Raw genomic sequence first — 26964 nt, forward strand, 5'->3', positions numbered from 1 at the left:
ACTGATCAAGAAAATACTGAGAATCAGGAGCTCACTTCCCACCTGCCTTAAGGACTTTCGATCTAAACTGAAGAGTCTCCCTCCACAGACACAGGAATCCTATCAATTATTATACCATGTGGGATGGCCAGGATAAATGCCACTCACTGATCACAGCTGAGAAGGGAAATGTACAAACAGATCTTGAGGAATGTAATTCTTCAGGCATTAAACCTTTTCCTAAGACACGTAGTATTTTTACTTCAAAGTGAAGAGATCAAACTGCTCCTTGTGTGCTGATCAGGGAAAAGGAATTCTAACAAAGCTAACAAAAATGTACAAAAGAGCCTAGATGATTTCCAGATCAGACCTGTGACAAACTGAAACCACCACATTATTTCTTGCACGTGAACGTCAGTGAAAATTGCAGATTAGAGTATCAAACACCCTTTGGTTTTGGGGTCTTTTTTATTTATTTTGAGAGGTGCAGGTGGGGTGCATTTAACATACACTGAATAATTTTCGGCTTGTGGTTAGGCAAGTCTTTTGAGATTTTATATATGATAAAGTACCCTGACTAAAATCTGGAAAATTACCTCTTAAGGCTCTAGCATCAATAGAAATGTGGTGCCAGTTAATGGCTGCAATAACTGTCTTCATCCCTAGAGAATAATGGATGGAGAATATATCAATATGAGGAGTCGAAGGGCCAGAGAAACTGAGCAGGCACTAGTTATCGGACGCAAAGATGATGCCACATGCATGATGTTATCTGTGATAATCTTTACTTAGGGCCCAGGGGGTGCGAAGGATATTCTTTACAGACAAGAAAGTATCCATCAGGCCATATTTATAATCATCAATGTTCCACTAAGTAAGCATTTTTGGAGAAAGGTTGAAGGAGCACTGATGTAATAGAAATCAATGAAATTCAGCTTTTCTGCATCTGTTGTTTAGAGTAAAGTAGGGGGGGAAAGAGCCTGTACATCATACTTTCGTTTCTGATTGTTCAGTCATATGCAGTATTCAGAAAAAGGCTCTGAAGGAAATCTTAAGTGAACCACAAAAAAAACCCTCTTAACTACTTAAAAATCTACTTAAAAATTTAAAAATCCACACCTTGACATTCACAACTACCAAAGGAAACACGTTGTTCTTATAAGCATCAAATGATTTTTTTTTTAGTTTGGCCACGGGAGCACTTAAAACAGTGCAGGATGCAAAATTACTGTTTGGTTTTATCCTCCCCTTGATGCAAGTCTTTTCTTAAGGAAACGGAGTTGGCTCCAAGCATAAGCAGAGTAAGAGAACGGAGTGCCATATGAAAGTTACTGCCATGAGTTCTCTGCAAACTGATGCTATGCCTTTCCTTAGCAGACATCTAAAAATAAGAATACCACACAGGGTAGATTATAGGATATCCTGGTAATTCTTCCACAATATCTACAGTATGTTTTCCCTTCATGTTTAAGCACCTGTCTTAAATTCACAAAGACTGGAGCACCTGTACGTTGACTTTTTGTTACAAAAGGCATAAATAAAATGTGCCAGCTCTCTGCCATTCAAGTCAAATCAGCACATTTCCATCTAATCACATGCAGGAAAAAAAAAGATTAGTACTATGTCAAATTTGCTCAAGAAAAATCAGGAAATGCAGGAGTTAACCATTCCAACAGCAGCACGAACTTGACTGTGTTCTACATCCTGAATATTTTATGGTATATTTATTACAACAATATATTAAGCTACACTTTCAACCACAAAAACAAAAACAGAAAGGCAAATACTACTCATGTGCAACACAGCTGCATTAGCATTTCTGAGGAACACTGAACTTCAGAATTCCTGACACTGTTTTTAATTGTACATTCTGCATTTAATTTCTATGTATAAGTAGTCATTAAAATGTACGAGAGCTTCTGCTTAATTATGTTTGCTTTTTAGTGCCTCAATGAGGTTCTAAGGCTCCCATGCCACTCAGCTGATATGGACAGAAGATGCAATTTCCACATCATCACCAAATCCTCCTGAAAAAACGTATTTTCTTTTTCTACACAGTGGTTTACACAGTAACAGAAAAGTCTTCAAAGAGCTGGTGATCCTTATTTAATATTTTTGACCTTTTCTGCCATCACTTCTGACCAAAAGCAGCCAGATAACACAGCTGAGAATCTTCTTCATGATGAAAAATTCTCTGAGCAACCAGTGACATTCTTACTGCCACCTCCAGCTGAAGTGCATCAGGATAAGTCCAGATGGGACAACAGCTGACTCCTGCAGAGCAGGGATGCTCCAATAATGGAAACAAAGAGGCATATAAGACCTTTTGCCGATCTTCCTTTTCAGGGATTTCTACTTTTCCAATTTAAACTAACACTGCTCTTTCCAAAATTAAAAAAATAAAAAAGCAGCAAAAGAGCCCAGTTGCTGGCCAGTTGGCTGACTATCAAAAATCTATGCAGCTAACTCGGTAGCTCATTTACATCAAATTTCAAACACAGAGTAACTTAAGCCTTTAAAGATACACTCTTAGGTCAAAAAGATTTCAGCACATACAAAATCTGAAAGGCTAGACAAAAGCTTTACTGCAGCCTTCAACATGCCAGAACATAACACTCACTTGATAGCCTAAGCTATTAAGTGCAACACCTACACTTCAAACTCCTCAGGACAACTATTCCCCAGCACAGGTCCAAGAAACCCATTCATCTAGGAAAAAAGCACACTTTTTTTTGCCCAGTCACACCCTGTCACTAGCCACAGGCAAGCTGGGCTACTGACAGGGGAAAGGCTGTGGTGGCAGCAGCTCCAGCTCTTTGCTGGGTCCCGCAGCTTTCTGAAAAGCCCAGTACAAAATGAGAGGTGTCTTTAACCAAGCTGTGGAACCCCAGAACTAGAAGAAAGGTTGAGAACATCCTGAATTTCTCATAATAAAACCACAGCACAGCTGGAGAAATACACTGTGACTAGTGACATTTCAGAAGTTTGGATTATCAAATAATTTCTAAGTATCTCCAAAAGCTTTATTTTATTCTCTTTAAATTCCACCACTGTTCCACAGAAATGCACTGCAAATCCAAAGTTACAGTTCGGCATACAATATCCCTGTTCCTCAAAACACAGTTCAGTGGATTATTTTTAAAAACAAATTGCAGTATCTTTTTATTTAAAAAAAACAATAACTGGAATTAGAAAAGCGCAAGCACTGTCAAATTACACACTTAATTGAGTTTTCTTTACTTTTGATCTAAAATAAAGCAAGGTTTCTACCCTAATTCTCTTTGGTGGAATAAAAAGGAGGAGCGAGGAACAGGAGGACACAAACAAGTCTTTTCCCATTTGGGTCTTCGCTGAGCCCCAGCAGATTCCGAGTATCTTACATCCATGTATAGGAAGAAACTGACACCTATTGGCAACTTTAATATTACGGCATAAAGCTGCTTTTCTTCAAATTGTTACAAGAAACAGCTTCTCCTAACTAGATTTTACTTTAAATATACAGATAATATAAGAAGATAATTTAGAACTTTTCCAATTGTGACTGAAAATAAAACCAGAAAATTTCAGACTCTCCTTTTTAACAATAAAACTCTGATCCTTCCAAAGTAAATTATGATCCCTCAGTAACATACAGATTTTAAGAGACTATTCTAATTGATAAACAGTAGCACTAGCCACTAACTGCTCTAATTTTTATTTTTTTTCTGGGGTGAATATTTTCTTGGTGGTTATCATTACAACACACACAGACTTGGGAGCAAATAAGGGGCATCCTAATCCTAACCACATCCTGTGACAGCAGAGCACCAGCAGTAGAAAATATACCATTCCTCTCCACTAACGTATCAATTACTGTGTTACAGATGTTGAGACAGCAAAGGGACGCTTAGAGTAGAGGAACAACTTTTGGAGAACACCTTACCCATTACAATCAATTGCCTCCTACTGAGAAGCAAGTCGTAGGCTACAGAGGGATAAAGGGGAGTCTGAGCAAACAGCTCCTTCCTGCTCAAGACATACGTGAAAGCACCAGCAGGCAAATGCTTGCCTATAGTTTTTCTACCACAACACTTCACTGACCTGCTTGAGCTTTGGGGCCTGCTAAAGTAAGGACATATTTTAAAATAAATAAATAATTTAAAAAAAAATATCAGTGTACCTAGAGGCCTAAGGAACAACAAAAAATGAAAAGCGGGCAGATCACTGTCGACATGTTTTCAAACTGCCACTTACGCCTGCAACCTGAAACTCAAAACCTGAAACTTTTGCACATATTTGTGCAAAATGCATTAAAAAAAATTTCAGCTACCTATGGATGTCAGTGTAGGTGCTCTTCACAACAGTGAGAAATTAGTTACACCGATAATGAATATGCAAAAAAAAAAGCCGAAGATTCACAGAGTAGCATTTTGGGGTTTTTTTGAAGCAACAGATTTCCTGAAACTCCAAATGAAGTCATGGAGACCTGCTCTGAGGATTGAGAAATAAAAACAAACAAACAAAAAACTGTTTTATCTCACTCTACCACTAGAGTAAAAAAACTGAACCCAATTATTATACATACTTGTAACGAAGAATTTTTTGGTGAAAGTACAGCTGTCAAAGGCGGCAATTTTCTCCTGCAGGACTACAACAAGTATCCTGAAAGCACAGAAATGGAATGTGTACTTTAAACATTAAAGGCATTGGTTTAAAGATTCAATATCTAAATGTAATTATTTCAAAAGCATCAATATAAATTCTACAGTGATAAACTGCCAGGTTACCAACACATGGCAGTTATTGAGGATTCTCTCTCATCCCAACCACATAACCTTCGTTTCAGGAAGTACACAGATCTGATACTGAACAACACAGCATATTTATGATATACCTCCTGCAGTAAAAGCTCCATTAAAAAGAAAGAATGGAATTGCAAGGATCCTGAATTACTTTCAATGACTCAAATAACAATCAAATCAACAATCAGTAGAACACAAGCTAAATTTGAAAGCCACTTTCTATTTGTCCGATGCAGAGGCTGATTAAAGTAATAAGCACTATTCTGTATCTTGAATTCTCTCAGGACGCTTTGGTTTATAACATCTCATCCTGGGACTTCGTCGCTGCTCTATTTATCAGTCCACCTCTGTCTAGAAACAAGGAGTACAAATTCTTGAAAGGAAGGTAGAAATCAAGGAACGTTTTTGGACAAAAGTCTTTCCTATTCACAGATTTGCAGACCTAGAATGGGAAGCACAGGTACACTTTCAGAGTGAGCAGTTTCCTTGCCAAAAGCAGAGGGCAGAACATGTATCTCAACAAGTGGGATTCAGATGTGTGAAGTCATACAAGAAATTTATGTAGGATTTCTTATTTGCTTGTAGCACTCTCATTGTGAAAAAGATGCTTCCCCACCGCCTTCTGATTTATAAGTCTCAATTCTTAAAAGTTACAACATATATAAATTAATATTAGTTTTGGACAAAGTAGTACTTTCTGTTAAACGACATCTCTTTCAATTGCTTGAACTGCAGGAGAGAAAAACAAAAGAAAATGTATCAACTCTAACTTCTTCCACAAGGCCTAAAAGAAAGTTAACCCACGAAAAACGGAAAGACTTTGAGTGCACGTACAACTGTAATGTATATATAGAAAACCTATGTATATTTGTTTGTAACATTTCCCAATTCTGCAGATTTTTGGTTTTTACTCTTTGAAGATGTACTGTCTTTCTGCATAAGTGAAACCTACCAGATGGATGATTCTAGAGTATAAATACATAAATAATAAACAGTTTTCCTTTCTTCTGCAACTCAAGTTTTATTCTAAATTCAGATTTTGGACTCCATTAGTCTATAGTATGGTTAATGCACCATTAGCACTGCACTTCGCCACATTTAATGCATTTTCAATCTGAAATAGTCAGCTTTCTTTGGATAACAGCAGAATCTGATATGTTCCAGAAAAGCAGCTACCCTGGATACAGTCACACAGCTTTGAAGTAGCTTTTCCATTTTTACCACTTAGGAAAAGAAACATTAGCACCTGGAAAGACTTTTTAGTTGGGAGAAAGTTTGGATGATGATTTGCCTTTTGATTGTTTTTACAATTGGATTTTTCTTCTGCTAGGAGGCCAGACTGGAAAGATTTACTATCATCACACTGTACACAAGGGAACTTTAAATTTTCCAAGGCACAGTTGCACAGATAAGTACTGAACTCCTTCTGACAGCTTTTAAAGGAACAGTGACCTATTCATGGCACGTAACTCTCACCAACTCGATCACTTCACTGAAACTATTTTTTGATATAACAATCATACCCACATCCTACAATAAGCAGATTGATGGGGATAACAAAAACTACTGCCCTTTACTTCTTTAAGCATTCAGACCATCAAAATACTCTCCTCATTATTAGAATAGTTGTGGTATTAAAGGTGTTTGTTCACTAGTACTACTTTTTTCTGTAACTTCTACCTGACGTAATGCAGTCATTAACGTTTAGATTTTGATGGTACAATGATAGACAATTGTCTGTTTAACAAAACCTTTGTGGCTTCTAGGGTTGCTTTTTACTTTTTTGGGGGGGTTTTTTGTTTGTTTGTGTGTCTGCCCCCCAATCTCCAACACTGCTAACTTCCCTTAGTTCCATGAGTTCAATACATGTTCAAGTTCTTTTGTTGTCTTCACATATGCAAGCACGCTACCTACTGCCATACAAAACAGGCACATAAAACGTGTCATTCTGATGTTTTGTTCTTAATGATTTCTGTTATTACGCCACCTTCCTTACTGAAGGACCATCAATTCCAGCAAACAAATACATATTGCCAAAGAAATGGAGTAATTTCTTCATTCAGCATTCTACCTTTAACACAGGAATCATATTCCACAACTTGCATGAGGTACCTGAAGACATACAATGACTAATAACAGTAATAGCTGGGTAGAAGGAAGCAATAAAGCAAGCAGCACAATCATGGACTTTGACCAAAGTCACGGCATCAAATTCTCTCATCAGGAGTGCCAAAGGATCATCAAGATCCTTGTGCAGGGAAGTGGGTTTTCTCTTCTGTCTTACAAAGAATCAGTAAAATACAGGGGTTTTCAGTTTTGTGTGTCTTGGAGAGATGAAGATCTAAAGTCAAGTGAGAAAAATGCGAACTCATAATTCTATGGAAACAACAGATTCTATTCTATTTGAACTCTATGACGTTCAGCCTTCTAAGTAATTTTCTCTCAGAAATTAGGTGACGTTATCCTAACTAAGAGATGCTACTTTGTTATTTGACTCACAGGAACATTATTTCCGGTAAACCATGGATTGCACATTAGGAATTTTTTGGATGTGCAGTAAGGCAATGTATGACGGAACAATGGAACACAAAGAAAAGAGACAAACTCTTCAGTGTTCTATCGATGATCCCATTTCTCCATCTGTACGTGGATGATAGAGGATTCCAACAATTCCTGCTCACCCTCATCAAAACTGAAAGAAGTTTAAATGATTTCAGATGCAAAATGTTTTGAGCTTCTTAAATAAAAGCCATTGGAGAAGCCTATTGTCATATTCAAACTGAAATATTACTTGAGAAACAGAGAACCAAAGCTATGCTTACACGAAAGTCAAAATAATCAAGTCAGGGAGCGCATATACCAGAAACTGTATTCATTATTGAAATTTTACATGCCCTAACATAGAAAGAACATATAGTAAACACCCTTACCTTTTATTGCAATGCAGATCATAAATAGGAGTTTTGAACTGTATGGACTTGACCATCTCTCCTGTTCGCAAAGAATAAAGGTCCACACAGCAGTAAGGTGGGCTTGTGCTAAAATGAATAAAAAACTATATTAACAAAGAATTTTTTGTAAAATTATTTTTAAATTATTTCAGCCTCCCTATATTATTTAGCACACTAAATAGAAAATCCAGCAATCTGAGCAGAATGTTGGAGAACAAAGGGTCGATATAAGCCTTCTACATAAAGGGAAGGTATGATTAAAATTGAATTATGATAACCACAATGGTCAAGAACCTGTATTGTGCAACTAATTATCGAGCACTTAGTTTCCTTTGTCACAAGTAAGACTTTTGAACAGCAGATCTGACCAGCAAAATACAAACCATTTGACAGGCATGAAGATTTGGACTACATACTAGTTATTTAAAATACATTCTACACAGTTACACTTCCTGAAAGGGAGTACTTACTTCACTCTATGCAACAGCTGAATCACGTGATGGATAAAGACACACTACACAGAATTTACATTACATCTCTGATGGACTCTTATTTGAACTATATAGATCTTTTCAACTGCTTTGTGTCACTTTTATCATTTTAATATAAATAAAATTCCAAGGCCCTGTCTTAATAAAAAGGCTTGCTTTCTTTTGAGAGGCAGAAAGTGCTGAGTGTTCTGATAGGGTTGAGGAAGGTAGTGGTGGAAACCATTTTACAAGCTGAGGAGAGGCTTTGATGTGGCAGTTCTTTTCCATAACACCTTTTTTCCCCTCCAAGAACACATTAAAATGTTGGCTACTTCTAGGTCAACGAATATGAAGGAGCACAAATTGCCAGCTGTACAAACATATACTAAGTATTGGTAAAAGAGGGTGTTTCCCTTTGCCCATATCTGTTTTATTTTACGGAGTTTAACACAATTCCTGACACAACACTTGCTTGTCTTTTGGATCTGCTCAAGCTGCTCAAGAAATTTCTGGAGAACTGGAGTACAAATGCCAACTGTTTACCTCAAATGTCTCAAGATAACAAAATGGTACACACAATAACTATGCAGCAGAGACACAATATACAATATATGCACAAAAAGAGTAAGTTTTGACATTTTGCCGACTCAAATTCTTCCCCCAAAATACATTTTTCTAGGCACATACCTAGGCTAATAACTAGAGGGTGCTCTTTATTACTTTTAAGCACTTCAAAGGCCCTTCAAAACCACTTTTACAACAGTGAGACTCAAGTCTAGTTACTTTACATTAGAAGCTCATTGCTGCGAGAAAACGCAGAAAACCACAGAAAGGTCTACGTACAAACTTTTTTGATTTAAGTACATTTATTACCTACAGGAAATTATTATTTTGATAAAAGAGTACACAGATTATTATTTCAAAACAAAAATCACATAAGTTGATATAGTTTAAGTTATATTAGCATAATTGATATCGATTACTATTTCCATATAAGCCTGTGTTGAAGAGTTCCATTTTAACTTGACATATAGCTAACTACATGACTACAACTCAAGAGTATGTACCTTCTAATACGTCTTGCACCAACAAAATTATGGGTAATAATCCTGTCACTCAAATTATTATTATTATGTCATACTTTTCTTTTGGCTGATCATGGTAAGACCATTCTACCAATGCTTTTTTAAACCACACTCACTAAAAGCAACCAACTTCAGTGCAAGTGCTAATAACCAAGTAGTACTATGGACTAGGTCAGAAGTACTCTGAAATTCTACCTTGCTCCAATTCAAAAGTCCCCTTTCCAAATGTTATCTTTCTTTTAATTCCGTGGTACACTGCAATCCATGATCAGAAAATAATACGCATGTTTGGGATTTTTTTATTATTTTCTGAAATAAATACAAAGACAAAGTCAAATACATTTGAGGATGCTCCTAGGACCTAATCAGCAGAAACAATGGCAAAAGCCAGAAAAGGTCACACTTGCAGTCCTTTCTTGTTCCATAATGGTTGTGTTCCTGGCAGCACAGACACTCAGCATTATCACAAGTATTCAGATAGCTGACAATGCTTACCCAGGAAAGTCCCATTTTTCAGCTAAGTGCTTTATCCACCAACTATGACACAAAAGGGTGGAAGCACAAGCTCTTGCTCTTTCTTTGGCAACCTTTTCAACAGTGGAAAGGTTAAAAAAAACCATTTCAATCACTAGAAAAGACCTCTCTTCACCATTGCCTTCTGGTTATTTTAGTTCCTCTCCCTCTTCAAAGTAATGGCTGTTATGAACCTCGTTTGCTACCGAGCACTCTCAGTTCATTAGACACAACATTCACTAAATTAGCGTAATTTAAATTTAGAAATTCTACTCCAACAGTTGTGTACCTAAACAAGTAATGATACAATGTCCAGATCCATAATGTCACACTCTTTTTTTGATCAGGCCTCAGTAAAAACGCAGTAGCATTGTTTCAACTTGCTGGGGGTGGTGCGGGGGGAAATCAAGGATTTTAATTTTATTGTTCAACAGAACCCCATACAGCAAGGATTCTCCAACACTGCAAAATATCATTTCCTTTCCAAAGACATTTCTCAACCATTCTAAAAGTATGAGCCTTTTGAATGATCCTTCTTTACCCTCCTTTGTGTCTCCTCAGCTAGCAGCAAGACCAATCCTTCTAGAAGAGGAGAATGAGGATTATAGACATAGATCTAAGGATTCATTTCTCTGTCATGGTACTTAAAGACTAGTAAGAGTACCTTGATCAGCCTGCACTACTCACAAGCAGTAGTAAGAGTTATCCTTCCCTCCTCCTTTTCAGTGATGTCAAAAGCTCAGGTTCAGTGGTTCTGTGTACTTTCCTTACACAGCCGCTGATGTGCAACAGATTCTGTATTGACCCATTTTAGCGTATTAAAACAACAGAAAAATAAACACTTTGTCCTTCCTTTCTCCTCCAGAGGGAATTCTCCCCCAGGCCAGTCCACCAGAAGGGCTCCGTGAAAGGTCTAACAAGCATGGAAGCAAGAAAGAAAGTAGAAGCACATGAATTGAGCAATAAAAGATGTGCAATAGAGCTGCAAAAGCTAGAACTGGCTTGGCACCACGGAGCTGCAGCACAATGCAGCTTTTTCTGACACTTTATAACCTCCACTTAACTACTCCTAATTCCCAGTCTTCCTGAAACAGGGAATTCAGGGATTTCTATGGCCCATGTTGCAGAGGAAGTCAGACTCAATTACAGTGTTCCCTTTACATTCTTGAAGTTAAAACTCCAGACTGAGTCCTGGATATAGCTTTCAAAAGCTAGACATCTCAACTCCTTTTAACTCAGTATTTAAGAAGAATTTGAACCCAAAACTGCCAAGACCAAAAGCAGAGGTTGAATGTGGTTCCCTTCCGTAACGTTCATACCACATACATTGTTTCATTATTCTGCTAATGTTACCACATAAAAGTAGTATTTACACTAAGCAAGATGCTCCATTTAAATATACCAAAAATTACTGTGTTCAGTAAGACAAAGCATCATTATCGATAAACATCCTGGAATCTCTTGCAGGGTGTCTCTAGAAAAATTTACTTAGGTATAATGCTTTGTTCTTAGCAATTTTCTTCACTAAATTACCAAACAAATACACAATTAAATATTGAAAAAGACACCATCTATGAGAATAAAAAATAGCATTTGGTGTAACCAATATATTTAAATTTCAGGTACAAACCCAGAAGTATCCAAACTACCACAGAACACCACCAAAACCACCACAGATTGCAAGACGGAGCCCCACAAACTGGCAAAACCATCTCTTGACAAACGGAAGTTCTCAAAACTGTAGAATTGTACAAAACTAAAATTACTACATCTTGCTCTATTTCAGGAATAGTCATGAATATTCATGTCATCAGAGGATCATACAGACATTGCAAGTAAACGTGCTTGACATATACTAGTTGAAGGCCTATCTTCGCCTATGCTAACAAACTATCATCGTTTGGGAGAAAATAAAGGCAGAAGAGCTCTAGCTACGAAGCTTTTCTTCTGATAAACTGAAGGACTGAAGGTTGCTGTACATCTGCATTGATGAGAAGGGCTATGACCATACTTCAGTGTACCAGTGATGATTATGTAAAGGGAAGAGAGATTAAGACAGGAATGTGAAAACACTGGGTTTTGCAGTCCAGTAATAACATTAAGTCTGTCACCAATAAAATTCTTGCAAATTACTCCCACAGATTATTGATAAATTTCCATTATGTATCCTGATTGTTAAAATAGCCGCCTAATGCAGAGATATCAAAAACTTCTTTAAAGGTAACAGACACAAATTCACTAATCACTTCAAAATGTTGGCATTAATAAGTACACAAATACACTTGGGCTCTTGTATCTTTTTCTATTTGACTGTTGCAGTGCAGGCACAGAAGCAAAATAACAGATGCCTTGTACAGCTGGCACTTGACTACATCTGTGCTTCTGCATCACGACATAAGTATCACCTCTTCACAGATTTGTTAGCTATGAGTCACACAATTTATAAAAGCTCTGTGTAAAATGTTTGCATACAGAGACAAATATACTGTACAAAACACACACATTTTTATACAAAAAAAGAAGACTGATGGAACCAACACGAGGCCAAAATTTTCTGTGCCTAGAAAGATTTTACTCTGCCTGCTCACAAGTGTTTACTTTCCTCCCTGCTGCCTCTCCCCACTCTGCCACGTGATGAACAACATCCCACTCAAAGAGAGAATGGACATCAATTACAGAATGGTCTGACAAGTCCAGAAAGAAGGGGAAAACAAAAAAAACCCCACAGTTTGAGAGGTGTAAAACTGAAATACAGCTTTTGCTGAAAAAGCTGACCACCAGGCCTTTATAAGTCTTTCTTTATGTCGGGCATTTTCCAGTTAATTGTGGCATTCAAAAAAATCATCTCAGGATGAAAGCTGTTTGGCCAACATAGCGCATCATTGTATATTTTATATCATCTTCACAAAAGATAGGGAAGCATCTCCATCTACCTACTTTTTTTTTTGCTCTACATGTGTACAACAGACACTTGATGAGATACACAATGATGTCACTTGGGAACAATGACAGAAGTTATGGCATCATAACACATTTTAGATAGCAATAAAATTGCTAAAATAATAGGTACAAGCTTCCTTAGGGAAAAGTGTACAGTTATACAGGACATTGTCACAGTAAAAATACCTTCTACCACCTGTACTCCTTTATACAGACTCTGCAAATTTCTTCTGGAAAACAGTCAACTAATTACTATTAACAGCCAACATGTTAATGTATTAAAATGACAAAATGAATGAAAACTTTAGAAAAAGTTGAAATTATATCAAATTATTCATGAGATCACACGAAGGGATTACATGGACTGATCTAACAAATAGAGAAGAAAACTATCACTTAAGAACACAACATTACAGGGATTCTAAGCAGTATCAGTATCATAAATAGCCTGTCAAAGCTTGCTCACAAAAAACTGTTCTAAAGATCAGTTAACTTCAGCATCTGTTGATTCAGCTGTTGTTATGCCTTGATGTCCTTTAGTAAAGACGACGTAGCTGTCTGCAGACAATCACTGCAGCATTCTCTACCTAGAGAACTTGGTAACTTGACTTCACGGGATGGAACAAGGCAAACAGCTTATTTCCAGCTGCTGTGTATAAATTGATCCTCATCTAAGGTGCCACTCTGCAGTATGCTGCATGTCCCTCTCGCCTGTTGAAACTGCATTACAACGAGCTCCATCTTTCTCTAATTACGCAAAGAATTACATTACTTCTGCCTTGTTCTGTATCCTTACAAGGCAGTTTCCTTCTGTATTTACTCAGGACGACTATTGCACATATTAGCAGTAGGTTTTCTGGAGTAATGATACCTTTCTTTCTCTTTTACAGTTTCCACATTAAAAAAAAAAAATTTCTTCCATCATGTATTGACCTTCCTAATGTGCAGGGCAACACAGAGAGTTATCTGTAATAAAAAAAGGGCAAAAAACTTCTGCTCATCAGCATACTTGATATAACGTATGACCAAAAAAGGCTTTCATTTAATCACTATTCCAGTTTTGGTATCTCCAGGTATTATCTGGCAAGTTATTTAAACAGCATTCTACAAATTCATATTTGAATTTGATGGGATTGGGCTGTGAAAGAGTAGAAGTTACTGCACAGTATACAGGAGCAGCCTAATATATCTCTACTGACCTCAACAGAATAATGTCCATTACCTTCTGAAGCTAGATACAAAAAACCCAGATATGACAAAAATTACAGAAAATGTCTTGCTAAAGATAGCTGACTAATTTATTTTATTAAAGACTAAAACGGTATTTCTTACTGCAGCAGCTAAAGAACACTGTTTCCTAGCAGCTAGAAAATACTACTTCCATACCTTGGAGGCCAAAATCTTGCTTTCCTTATGCACATGAGTACCAACTGACAGAAAAAAAAAAGTGACAAATCCACAAAATGGAATTACATTCCCTGGGAAAGGCTAATAACATTTAAACCTAGAGAAGCTTCAAGCCTTCTAAGCACGTGTTATGCAGATCAGTAGATTTAACAACTGTCACTAAACCAGCTTCAGACAGTGGGTCATGTACTTCCAGTCAAAAGCAATTTGACTTTTATCATACAGTCATATAGTTACCACCAGTTTACATAAAAATAAAACTATTAATCAAAAAAAGATTTGGCAATTATTCTGTCACGATTTGTCTGTCATCTTTAAAGTTTTGTTTCACAAGAAAAAAAAGCTCTATTTTAATTTCAGTGTTCCGAAACTAGGTCAGGTGACTGGTTTATTAGTTTATTCTGAAGTACAATCTAGTTTACAAAAAAATAACGTTGCACTTTTCTTAAAAACATAGTCATTAGATACGTCTGCTCCAGCACGGCACGTTCCCAGGCTTACTTTTCATTCTACCATGGCCACACTAGTACCACTCTTCATCATCCTAATGTACTCCTCTTGTGGTGCTTTGTTTGCATGCAATTTGCAATAATCATTTTTTCAAGCCCAACAGACCCAACATAGAAAATAGCTTTATTTTTAATTACTTTTGGTGCCTTTAAGAGGTGAAAATATTAAAACTTATACTGAGATCATACTCAAAAAAACTAATAGTACAATAATCTCTCACTAGGCCCAGCTTTAACAACTTGTGGGATTCAAAAAAAATTTAAAAGATTAAATCTTTTGCAAATATTAAGGTGTCAGGTGCCTTAAATGGAACACAGCTTCAAAATTTATTTTACAAAAGATGGCCAATTTCATTGTCAAGTCAGAAAGGAGCATTACATCACCTAGACTTCCCGTCTAATGCAGGCCATTAAGCTTCACCTAGATAGCTATTCTTATACCTAGCTCAAACGCTTTAAAAGCCGTTCAGGCCCGGCACTGAACAGCATGTCACATACAGAAAACAGGAGAGAGAAAAGTGACAGCCAGTCCAATGAACTGGCGGGACAGGACAAGGGACGCCCCAATGACCTGCACAGCAAGCTACTCCAGAAAGATTTTTTAAACTCACTGCTCTATAAAGCATGAGATCTACAAGTAAGTTACTGGTAAAGACAAAGCTATTTCCATATAGGAATGACGAGGACCCTGACAATGACACAAGTACAAGTTTCTAAGCAGCAGTGCAGTGGTTAAGATTATCCAGTAACCTCTTCTAGCTGTGACCACTCTCTGATGCTTCATACACGGAGCAGAAAAGCAAAACAAAACCAGAGTACACAGTACAGAGTTAATTAATTGTATATTGGAAAAATTCCTTCCTGGACCTTTATACTGGAAAGCTGAAGCATGAGATTTGATTATGATCTTTGTAGTAATATTATTAGCATGTTGAGACCACAAAGGCAATTCTGTTCTCCTCTAGGCCCCTGAAGAAGGTTTGCTCAGATTAACAGATTTCTATACTAGAATGATCATCTTCTCTTTCCAGGCAATGTACAAAACATCCCAGAAGCTCAAAGAAATTATTTTTTACTAAGCAACCTAATCTTGTCTTAAAAGACTTGAAGCAACAATGAGTCCTCTATTTTTAGGGTAAATTGTTCCAACATTTAGATAATTTTATTTCTATGAAATTACTTCTTATTGCAAGACAGAATTTGTACATATTCTGCTTTTCAGCTTTTATGTCTCTGTCAATACAAAAAAAGCTCACTGCATTCAGTTATCTTTTGCATAAGTCAGCAACCATCCAAAGCAATCCACTCAGTAACTAATCTGCAATAAAGTGAAAAATACTTTTAAGCCTTAAGTTGTAAGGTTTTCCAGCCCTAGCACATATTCACAGTCCTCCTGTGAGCTCTCTTCAGTATTGCAGTGTTCTCACCCTCTTTCGGAAGGATGCACACCAGAATGAAAACTTTAAAGAAAAATAATAACTCAAGGATTGCATTATTTATTCCTTAAACACCACTGCCGAAAAAGCTTTCATTAAGACCTTCACCACCTAGTCCCCTACAACTCCCTGCCTCTCTGCATCCCAGCTTTTCAAAATAAAAGGTTGAAAACTCAACTCTAAGTAATTTTCTTACTTTCATTCATGGTACTTTACAGGTTAATTCAAAATCAGGAAGAGCAAAGTAAGATTTCTGAGAAAGTGACACTTCCTAAAAATGTGTGTAGCAGTGAAATACAAAGCAGCAGAGACATTTTAAGTGTACCACAAATTGCAAGAAGTATGGAAGCACTTATTTCTAAATAAGAAAAACCTGTACTGATCCTAGACACATGTTACTAAATCTAATCCTTTAAATACAAGAGATGAAATTATTTGATACAGCACTAAAATATTTGTGTTAAATACCAAGAGATACAAACTTCACTCTTGCATCTTGCTCAAATATTTTGATCAAGTCTATCAGTCTAGTAAAAAAAGTTCCATCTTATCCTCTTACCCCACTATCTTCATAGTCTCACAGGCATATAACAAAAATATTTTCAAAAAGTCATCAACTCTGCAGAAACCATTTTGTTACAGGTAAATGGCAAGTCTCAGCCTGAATACCAAAAAAAGAAAACCACATTGGTTGATCACGTGTGGAAAGAAAAAAGATGGGACTTGTCTGATTGTACCAAAATGCCCACTAGACAAAAAGTAGTATAGCCATACGTGTGTACAATGTGCAAGTAAACCACTAAATTTTTGAACAAAGGAAATAGATAAGAGGTGAACTAGCATGCATCAGTTCCTGTGCAACATTATATCAGGTAGGCAGAGCAAAGATGTAAAGAACTGGGAACAGAGGTCCCACTCCTTTCAAAGTCTATTGATGAAAATTCTTGAAAAAGATCAAACAGTATCTAACACGTTTATGTATCTAATACACTGACACCTACATCTTACCAATGCTAATGTTTAAAATCTGCATGAATCATTTCCCCTTCTACTTTTTTTGATTTCAAGGACAGGAGTATTTTGTTTCTGTTATTTCTTCACAGTGTAGTCTCTGTCAGAACGACTCAGGACCAGGACTGACCCAGGAAGGACTGGTTTCTGCCTCCGTGGGTAACTCAGGTCGCGGTCCGAGAGAGACCCCGAGGCTTGACAGCGGTCTGCTGGTCTTGAAGGTTGTAAACCACTGCAGGAAAACCATCAGTATCTTGTTTTTCTGTCTCTGCAGTGACATAAATCCCTACCCTCAACTGAAAAAACCTATCTTTTACTGCAAGGTGTGGTACTGTATAAAACTTTCCTGCTTACAGGCAAATTTATATAATTGTAGTTAGCTGCCCAGGTATAAATTACAGAAGACAAATGTGTTAAGCAACTCTGTTATGTCATATCTATTTAAGCCAAAGTTATGTCCATTTTATCTTTAGCAAAAATTATTCTCAAAGAAGTTGAACTTCATTAAAACGCAAAACTTGTAACTAAATAAATTACATTGCCATATGATTACAAGCTTTGTAACACTGTTCAAAGAATACTTAAAGGTAATAGCATATTAAAATAAGCCTATTGTAAAGCAAGTAAATTCTTTGCCTTATTCTTGATGTCTGTCCTCATGTATATGTTACCATTTCTAAGTGTTCTTAAAATGTTCTACCCAGTCCTGTACACACTGTCCTTTTCAAGGGCAATCACATATTTTTAATAATCTATTAACTTTTCATCAATTTAATTGAAGAGCTACAGTAAGAGATACCTACCTTAGCAAAACATTTGCAACAGTGTACCTTTGGAAGAGATTTAAGAGCTTTTAATAAAAAGCCAATTTCACACCAGGGAACTGCAATGCTGTTTACTTCTATACCATCCATATGGCTAGCCAAAGTAATGAATTAACTTAATATTTGGAATTCATTGATTTTGAGGAGGAAAAAATTAAGCTGTTCTCCACCTACACAAATTTCAGTCTCTGTTCTATTACAGAAGATTACAAGCCTCAGTTTCTTCCATCAGATCTTTTATGAAAAAAAAAATTACCCTATTTTCTGTTGGCTTCCAAGCTGACTTCTTCCCCACTGTTTTATCCTTATTTATCGGTTCACTAGCTGATATTTGCTGTCGAGAGCATTAGATATACAGACTCCTGTGAAGCTGTTCTAATTACCATCCCATGAATCAGTTGTCAAGTGCTGCTTGTAAGTGGGAAGGCCAGCACTCCCCTCCAGGAGATCAAGTGCATCCACTTACCATAACAATAGAGCATAAGGGACATACTACACACATGCACCACAAATAGTATTTATCACAGTGGCATGAACATACAAGGCACTTCACAAAAACATACAGCAAGAAAACTCCTAATTCAAAAGGTTTATTATGCAAAAACACACTGGAGGAAGAATATAGGTGGTAGGAGAAAAAAAAAAGAGACTGTGTTGCATTAATAATGCAGCAAGATGTTGGAACGCAGTATTTAATACTGACTCATCACCAGACAGGGCATCATAACTTCAGTAGACAATACAGAAGTCTCACACCTGTGAAGAACAGTTGCCAGTCCTTTTTTTAAGTTCAGATCTGAGAATTTCAGACACATTTCAAATGCTCAGAGCAAAGTACTATGGGCCAAATCTGCAGTTACATTGAACTGTATAGTTCCAGATGCTAGTAGTTCTTTTTAAAAGGCGTCAAAAGAAGCCCTCAGTTACCAGCAATATATAGAAAGGTTTCCCTTAAAAATATTTAAGAATGTTCCATCTTCTTGATAAGTACAAAATTATCACATATAAGAATAGGAAAAAAAGCCCTATTATCAGCAAATTAATCTGGAAATTAATAGAGCTTTCTGTAAGAAAAAATCCTGCATACCACTCCTACTATCATAATACACTGCATCTGTTTCTTTAAAGAGATTAGAATACATAAAAATTATCACCAAAGAAATAGGCTTCTAAAACAAAATAGAAAGCATATACCAGATTTTAAACTGTTCTGAGTTTAATCTACAAGGCAATACAGCTATGCTTATGCTACTAAGAGATAAATGTGGGAAAAGAGAGAGATGGGAACAAAGCTTTAATAAGAAATGGGTGTCCACATAAAAGCTACTTAAAGTGGGGGGGTTTAATGTTGGGTTTTTTTCAAACAAATGAAAAAAAATAACATTAAAACCAGATTGATGGCTGTAGGGAGATCTACTACTCTATAAATATGCTTTGCACATTCATTAAAAAACCAAAGTAGTATAAAGATTAATTAATTGTTCCTAACATTTACTTAAAATTGAAAGATCAAAACAAGCACAATTATATTTAAGACATGTTTCTGTAGAGAAAGAGCATTAACTCTCTCATCAAAAAATATAAAAAAGTATATCAAGTGTTTATAGCTGATGCAATACAGTTATCTGAATTGAGTACCCATTACTCTGAACGTGACGTTCAAGCATTTTCAGGATATCTATTCATGTAATTTTATGATGTTTTTCTTGTACAACGAATAAAAATGCAGATACATGGATTCCTGCCATCCCTTCTTATATGGACTCATACTTAACCATGGGTGAAGGCAAGCTATTTCCATTACACAGTTCGTACAGTATCATACCCTAACTTTGTGACTAGCTGGATACTGAGAGAAACAGACTTCTCTGCTGCAGCCTCTACAACAAAAATCCTCCTAGTTCCTAAAGTTTAGCATAGCTCGATCAGCAGAAAAGATGCAGCAAAATGCCTGTCGTGCAGGGCATGGGAAAATATCCAGTCACTGAGAGAGCTGACAATTCTACATTAAATAAATGAAGATCAAAACATTAATTTCAATGTAGTAAAAAGCCAACCTACTAAAGGGCAATGCAGATAAACATTTTTTCACCAGTTTTGCACATTGCCATCATCTGCAACTTCGAGTGAACTTTCAGATGCCATAGCTGATAACAATGAGGTTACTCTCAATCACATACCACAGTTGTTCTGACAGGCAAAACCCCTTACTGATACAGAATGAAAAGTTGTTTCCACTCTTAGGGCTGTATAGGGGAAGAGTCGGAAAACACAAATTATCTTGACAATCCTGGCACAGATGTTTTGAACTGATGGAGGTCAGGGATTTTTTCAGTTCCGAGTACCTTCAACAACTACTACGTCCACTTTTGTTCAAATAAATCAGTATCTGTTTTGCTTCCTATCTGTAGTCAAGGTGTCAGAAAGACACTGTCATACATCAACAAGAAGAGGAAAATTTAAGACTAGGTTTTATCCACATATTGGTATTATCGTAACAGATACTACAAGAACAGTACCATCAGTTCAAAGAAAAAAGGGAAGGGGAGACTTAAAAATATTAAAATGCTTAGTAACCTCCAAATTACTCTTCAGTTTTGGCAGCAGAGCGCTCTTCCCATATTCTGCATTACCAGCAGTACGCAACATTTCCACTATTGTGTTTTCTGCCCATAACAACATTTCTCATTCTCGTCATCAGAAGAGCCTTTCTAGATTTGTTTGTAGTTTTTGTGTTTGGGTTTTTTTTTAATTTCAAAATGCATGAAGCTTAATAAAGCCATACAACAGCCTACAACCTACCTTTATGTATCGCAGCATGCTGTATTCCATTGCTTCATTCTATGGCATGTGGCATGCTTGTCGCTGAAGTGTAAAATATAGCACAAGCTGGCTTTTCAGCTGTAGCATGCTTTTGAAGAGAGACTAGAGTGTGACACACTTTCCACTTCACTGAGATATACCACATGTTACAAAACATAGCTGTCCCATCATATTTCAAGTTAGTTAATATAGGAAGATTAGCGGCATCTCAAGAGATTTGTTTATCTACAAGGCTTACTTGACCATAGCTACCACTGAGGAAAAGTACATCTGGAGCTCCACTTTTCAGATCAGAATCATTTTTTCTGGTATATTCTGGACTAGATTTTGTGCTTGGGTGTAACAAAACAGTCCTTGTATACAAGAGTTATGAATCTGCACCGGCTGTCCTTGATCATTCCATGAACATACTCTTAACTGGAAAAACTTCTGTAAAGCTTGGCGAGCATGAGCAAAGATTAACTCCTGAGTAGAATACAACTGCATTTGTCATACCTCTACCAGAAATTAACATCTCTATGATCAGCTGATTAAGCTTACAATCTGGTAGATGTGTTTCCTCTAAAAATACAGAATGAAGTAAGTTTAAGAAGTTGTCTTATCCCTCTTCTTACTATCAAATGAAGCAGAATTCACGACTGAAATAAATGCATGTAGTTTGTACTATAATAAATGATACAGCAATCTTCAAGATCATACAAGATGGATCAAATTCAAAAAACAGAAACTTTTTGCATATCAAGAGACAGCCACATGTCACAGTTTAATAGAAAAATATCAGATTTCTTTAAGCACAACACAGAGCAAATTGAGGCTGAAATATCTCAGCTCCAGCCATATTTCACCAAGCACATGTAGAACCCAAAGAGAGCATTTTGTGGAGCCACTTACAGCCTTATAGACACAGCTGGCCCTAGATTTTATACACTGCCAATATGTCTAAAACTCCAAATCAATCCAAATCTAAGTTTTTTTGTTTTTCTTAGGCATTTTTTATTGACAGTATTTTCTGATCAACAGCATAACAGAAGATAGCCTAGTTAATATAGATGGCAGTTGATTATTGCAGCATATGTGCACTAATTATATATATTTGAGGCATTACTTGATACATTTAACAAAGAATTCTACCAAAAGCTAAACACAATAAGGGAGTCAACAGAACTCATTCTTCTGAAGTGCACTATAAAGCTTCAAAAATACAGACCAAATCTTTGCTCAGCTATTGTGAGAGGGTCAGATTCCTCTGCACTCTGTGTATGTTAAAGGTCCCAGCTTGTGTGTGACTGAATACTTAATAATCAATATTTAGAAGGCATCTTTACCTGCAACTGTTAACATAGCAAAAGTATTACGAAGGACCAAATATTTTATCCTGTTGATTCTTGTACCAAATTTCTTTAGATTTCAGATTTAATTTTTCTTTTCTGTGCTTTACCTTCTGATTCATGGCTCTGACAGGCCTATTGGAATCATCTCATCTCACACGTAATCACCACCACCAAAGGCCAAATTAGCAAGCAGCTCCACGCCTGCCTGCCCTGCCATCTCAACCCCCATGCAAAACCACTTTTTGGATTCAACATTAAACACAAAACCTTGTACCAACCTGTTTTACCTAAAATAGGTTTGCCGTTGGTGTCATTAACAACATAAGCAGAAACTAATGGGATTGTGCAACAACACCTCATTACTTCTGTATTAAGTAGCCTCTGCCTCAAATTGCATGACAGCAATCATTGTAAGACATCTTTCAGTTGCTTATGAGTCTACTAAACCTTAATTGTTTATATGCTGGTATATGGCTCAGATTACAATTTTTGAGAAGCTTGAAAACAATCCCATTTCCAAGAAAGAATTAGAAGGTTTTAGAGTGCCTATGACTGCAGTTGAGCAGAGATAAGCTCAGATCTTATGGTTAAAGTACTTGAAAAGCGTTGTGAACAACAAAGCCTCTATGAGGTTCTGGTCACATCAGGTAGGCCAAAATTTTCACAAGTGCCCATTAATTACGTGTTCTTACATCTTACCTGACTTACTTCATGACTTGACACAGCAGACCACGTTCTACAGACGTGCACTGTAACTGAACTCACTGAAAGCTGGTTTGAACTTATGAAATAATACCCGAAAATAATCACTGTGAACAAGGAGCCCTGTGAATAGCAAAACAAATAGCCTGCTTTTCTTCAAACTGGCCTTAAGGTTGAGATCTTATATGAATTGCTTAACATCAAAAAAAGCATTACCTTATGTTATAGCCTGTCTCTCAGTGAAGTCACTGATACAGCCACCTCCTTTACTGGGCCACCTTTCATAAAATTTGGAAGACTTTCACAGTTAAACATGGCTGATATTTCCAGGAGGAATCACAATTGCTAAGGCAAGCACACAGAAATACTGTATTCTCACCACAGCCAGCCACCTAATATAGCAGGTGCTGAAATGGGAGACACGGTCCTTCAAATTGTGCAGGCAAAATTGATTAAAACTTTTAGTGTTATTAATGCCTCATCTGTAAAATGAGATAATTATACTGTACAAATATCCTATTAATAATTTAAATCACAATTAATTTTAAAAACAAGTTTGTGAGCAACCATCCAAAAATGCACTAAGGGGTCTCCTCAGGTGGTATTCTGAATATATTAACTAGTCAGAATTTAAAGAAAGAAGAGATTAAGCAGGATCTTTTTTTAAGAACATGCCTTACAGCTTTTTCACAAGGAAGGAGCCCTCTATTTTGAATTACTGAAGAAAAATTTACTGTATTATGCATTTTAAATTATTTGCAAATTTAAAATTTTAAAGCTACCAAAAATATATTCATTCTGCTTCAAAAAACCAATCAGAAAAAGAAACTTATCAGAAAAAGAAAAATAATAACTAGATCAGATTTTTTTTTTTAAATGGATTCCACTTATTGTATTTTAATTGTCTTTTTCCATACTTCAGAGGTTTAATAGAACCTAATCCATACATGAATGCTTGAGCTTGGCAAATTCCCTTGATGTTTCCTCTGTATATTAAACATTATTGAAGGAAACAGAGAAAAGAGAAAGGACCAGAAAGACTCCAGAAAGACCACTGTAAGAGAGAAAATGGCATTTAGTAACAGATGCAAAGTTCAAATACCATCAAGTTGTTATGAATTACTCGAGTGGCAGCAATTGTGTAACAATACAGACACAAGGGCTGTAAGTTAATGCAGTTTGCAATTAGCTGCTCAAAGTACAAGCATGAACTGACAGCCATTATTTAGGACAAAACATATTAAATAGCATCTTCTTTGAATTGACTGAGAACTTAACATCTGGTGGTGTTAGTATCCTCAGAAAAAGAGAACAACTTAAATCATCCTGAAATTTCTAACTATTTTGCAATGTACTTTAAATCCTTCTTACAGTATATAACATAGAAATAACCCTAAAACATATAAGAAAAGAAAATACAATCCTCAACTGTTCTCCGGGTCTATGTCACATTGATTTATAACAGTTATTTCTAAGACAGACAAAAACACACAGATGCAAACAATTACTCTATTTTTGTAGGCAACAAGTGAGGTGGGTGGTAACTGAGAATTTTGAAAAATCCTGTCACAATATTCCGTTTTTTCTTAAGAAACCCTCATCACACAACAAACGCTCGCCACATCAGAGACTTTCCAGGGCCTGAAGGGCCACTTTGATTCCAGACCGCTGCAGGCATTAGCGGGGACGTAATTAGGGTAAAAAGTTCAACCACAGTTCCATGTCTAGAGTGCTGCCAGAAATAAATTTCCTCTCATTCACTGGTTTCTACTGTACCCTCCCCGAGAAACAGATTGAAAACACATTTATCTTTGTAGAGTTTGTTCCTCTTCTAATTAACTTTATAGCATTTACAGTATTTAATAATTTAAAGTGGAATTTAAAGTGGCCCTGGAACCAGCAGCTTTGCCTGTAATGGTGCTGTGCATTATCTTTTCCCTGTGGTGCTTCTTCTGACAAGTTACTCAAGGAAGGTATGTGCTCCAGCTGGTTTTATCAGGCTGTGCGTTTAGCAAACGGCTACTTCCTTCCCTCCATCTCCTCCCCGTATCATTACACGCACGGGGGGTTGGAACAGCAGTAAAATGGACTATGCCTCAGCTCGGAAATCTGCTCTCCCAAACCTCCACGCTATCCCAAGGATCGCTTAGAAAAGGTTTATCTTTTTACAGCTTAATAAATCAAAGCTTTAGAAGGTCAAAACTACCCATAGTTCTCACCAACCGGTCAAAGTTTGACCCCAAATACTCATTTTCTTCCTTCCAGTTCTGATCCAAGATTAACAGTTTATTATAGTTCAAAGGTTATTTCTTACTATAGTTCACTCAGACAAACATTTGGTATATTAGAAGAACACCAGATCTTTCCTGCCCTCAGTATTTACAAATGGAAATACCACCTTAATTCCATTAAAGCTGTATCTCCTAGCATTTTAATCTGTGAGAAAATTTCACAGAATTACCAGTAAACAGATTCTGGGATCTGAAGAGCTCTTTCTGAGATGAAGAACATTGCCATCTTTAGCACATAACAATCAAATCCAACATCACTAAAAGGAATTTAAACTACTTCATTCAGGGGTAGCGTCTCACAGCATCTTAAAAGCTACCACACAACTTGTTAAGACTAAACTGATTTTTCCTACAATAACCAGAGAGGATAATGTTTTTCATCTGCTAGAACAGAAGGAAATCTTTGCAAGGCAGTTGATAGGATGGTACACTTTGCAGTTAACGATGCTTTACAGTTTTTCAACAGTACAAGAGCCTTTGGGACTCAATCCCTCAAAGATAACCGAAACGAGAGCCCTTTACCCAACTTAAAAGGTTCTACTATACTTTTTACAACAAAAACAATTAAGTTAAGTTTGCTCTCTAGAAATTTAAACTTATACATCCTTGACAGTTTTCAAAAAAATAAGGTTGGGGAGAAAAAATATGACCACATTTTGCATAGTCTTCAATAAAAGACCACAAATATTTAACGAACTTCATGAAATCTATTTCATGGTGTCCAATACAATTGAAAATCATAACCATCTGTCCAACCCATTTTTATGTGTGATTTGAAAAAAAAAACATGCTGTATTTTATCTTGAGTGGATACACCCTTTACATACTAAATTGCATGATTCAGTCTCTGGCATAGCCAGGTGAGTCCACGGCATAACCACTGCATTTGTAATGGCATTCCAGTAAAAATATTCCCGGGAGAGTTACCGTGGGCAGTGCAAGAACTGTGAACAAGAACTTCATTCATCACAGCTAATTTCCTTCTCTTGGGTGATCCTTCCAGAAAGCTTTGCTGTTTGTCTCTGACAAATAATTTCACAGCTAGCTAATTTTAAACATTAAAAGCCACAGACACTTAGAACTGGACACTGGATTTTAGTATTAACTAGTTACTTTGCCAGATAAGGAATGGGGTCATGTGATTTTAAAATATTAACATGAGAAAATATTAACACTTTAATTGCATTGTTTCCATTCTTACTCATGTAAAGCTAATTTCTACCTAAACCATAAACACATTCCTGAGTTAAACTTGTGTTAAGGTTAGTAGGTTTTAATCTACAGTAGCCATGTTAATAAAGCATGCCTCCTGAAAATCTGCTGCCAATTGATTTGCCTTGTAAACTGATCAGCAGGGGGAAAAAATGCTGGCTAGCCAAAGTTATATATTTTGTTTGCTCCAACTACTCCTCCTTCTTTAACTGGCCCTTATTTCCCTCTCCTCCCATGATTAAAAAAGATTACCTCTTGCTTCTCATGCCCTTAAATGACCTCCATCCAATTCTTCAAGTCATCCAAAATTTTCCATCACTTGACGTCATTAAATGAGTATGTCTTTCTAAAAATATACGCTAGAAACCTAACACATGCTATGGGTTGGCTGCATAGGTTACTGATTGAGGTCCTTCACTCTCCATAACGTAGCGAGTTGGACAGTCTACTGCACTCAAACTCTTACTTTTTAATCTTCTATAACTGATCTTTCAATTAGCTATACTCATAGTTATCTGATTATCACACATGCCTACATAAGATTTTGGCACAAATTCCTAATCTTTTATGCATCTATATTTGGCTATTTGGACAAAGGTGAAGTGCACCAAAGCATCAAATACTTTTTGTAAGGATGGCTTAGAGATCTGGGCTGCATTTCAAGAAGATCTTCAAGATTTCTTTCCCAGCTCCTGCTGA

At 36.6% G+C, this 26964-nt stretch overlaps 1 protein-coding gene across 1 annotated transcript in view; it reads right to left on the reverse strand.

Moving 5' to 3' along the window:
* Positions 1-4543: 4543 nt before the first annotated feature.
* LOC104167248 (breast carcinoma-amplified sequence 3-like) overlaps positions 4544-26964 on the reverse strand; it is a gene marked incomplete at its 3' end in the record, with an annotated part of 54492 nt that continues 32071 nt past the window's right edge. Inside the window, exons 7-8 of the mRNA XM_009707450.1 lie at positions 7691-7798; positions 4544-4620 (exon numbers count right to left, since the gene is read on the reverse strand). Coding sequence (XP_009705752.1) covers positions 4544-4620; positions 7691-7798 — 185 coding nt within the window. The remainder of the gene's footprint in view (positions 4621-7690; positions 7799-26964) is intronic.

This window comes from Cariama cristata, unplaced genomic scaffold, assembly GCF_000690535.1.
Source record: "Cariama cristata isolate BGI_N322 unplaced genomic scaffold, ASM69053v1 scaffold10329, whole genome shotgun sequence".
NCBI classification, from domain to species: domain Eukaryota; kingdom Metazoa; phylum Chordata; class Aves; order Cariamiformes; family Cariamidae; genus Cariama; species Cariama cristata.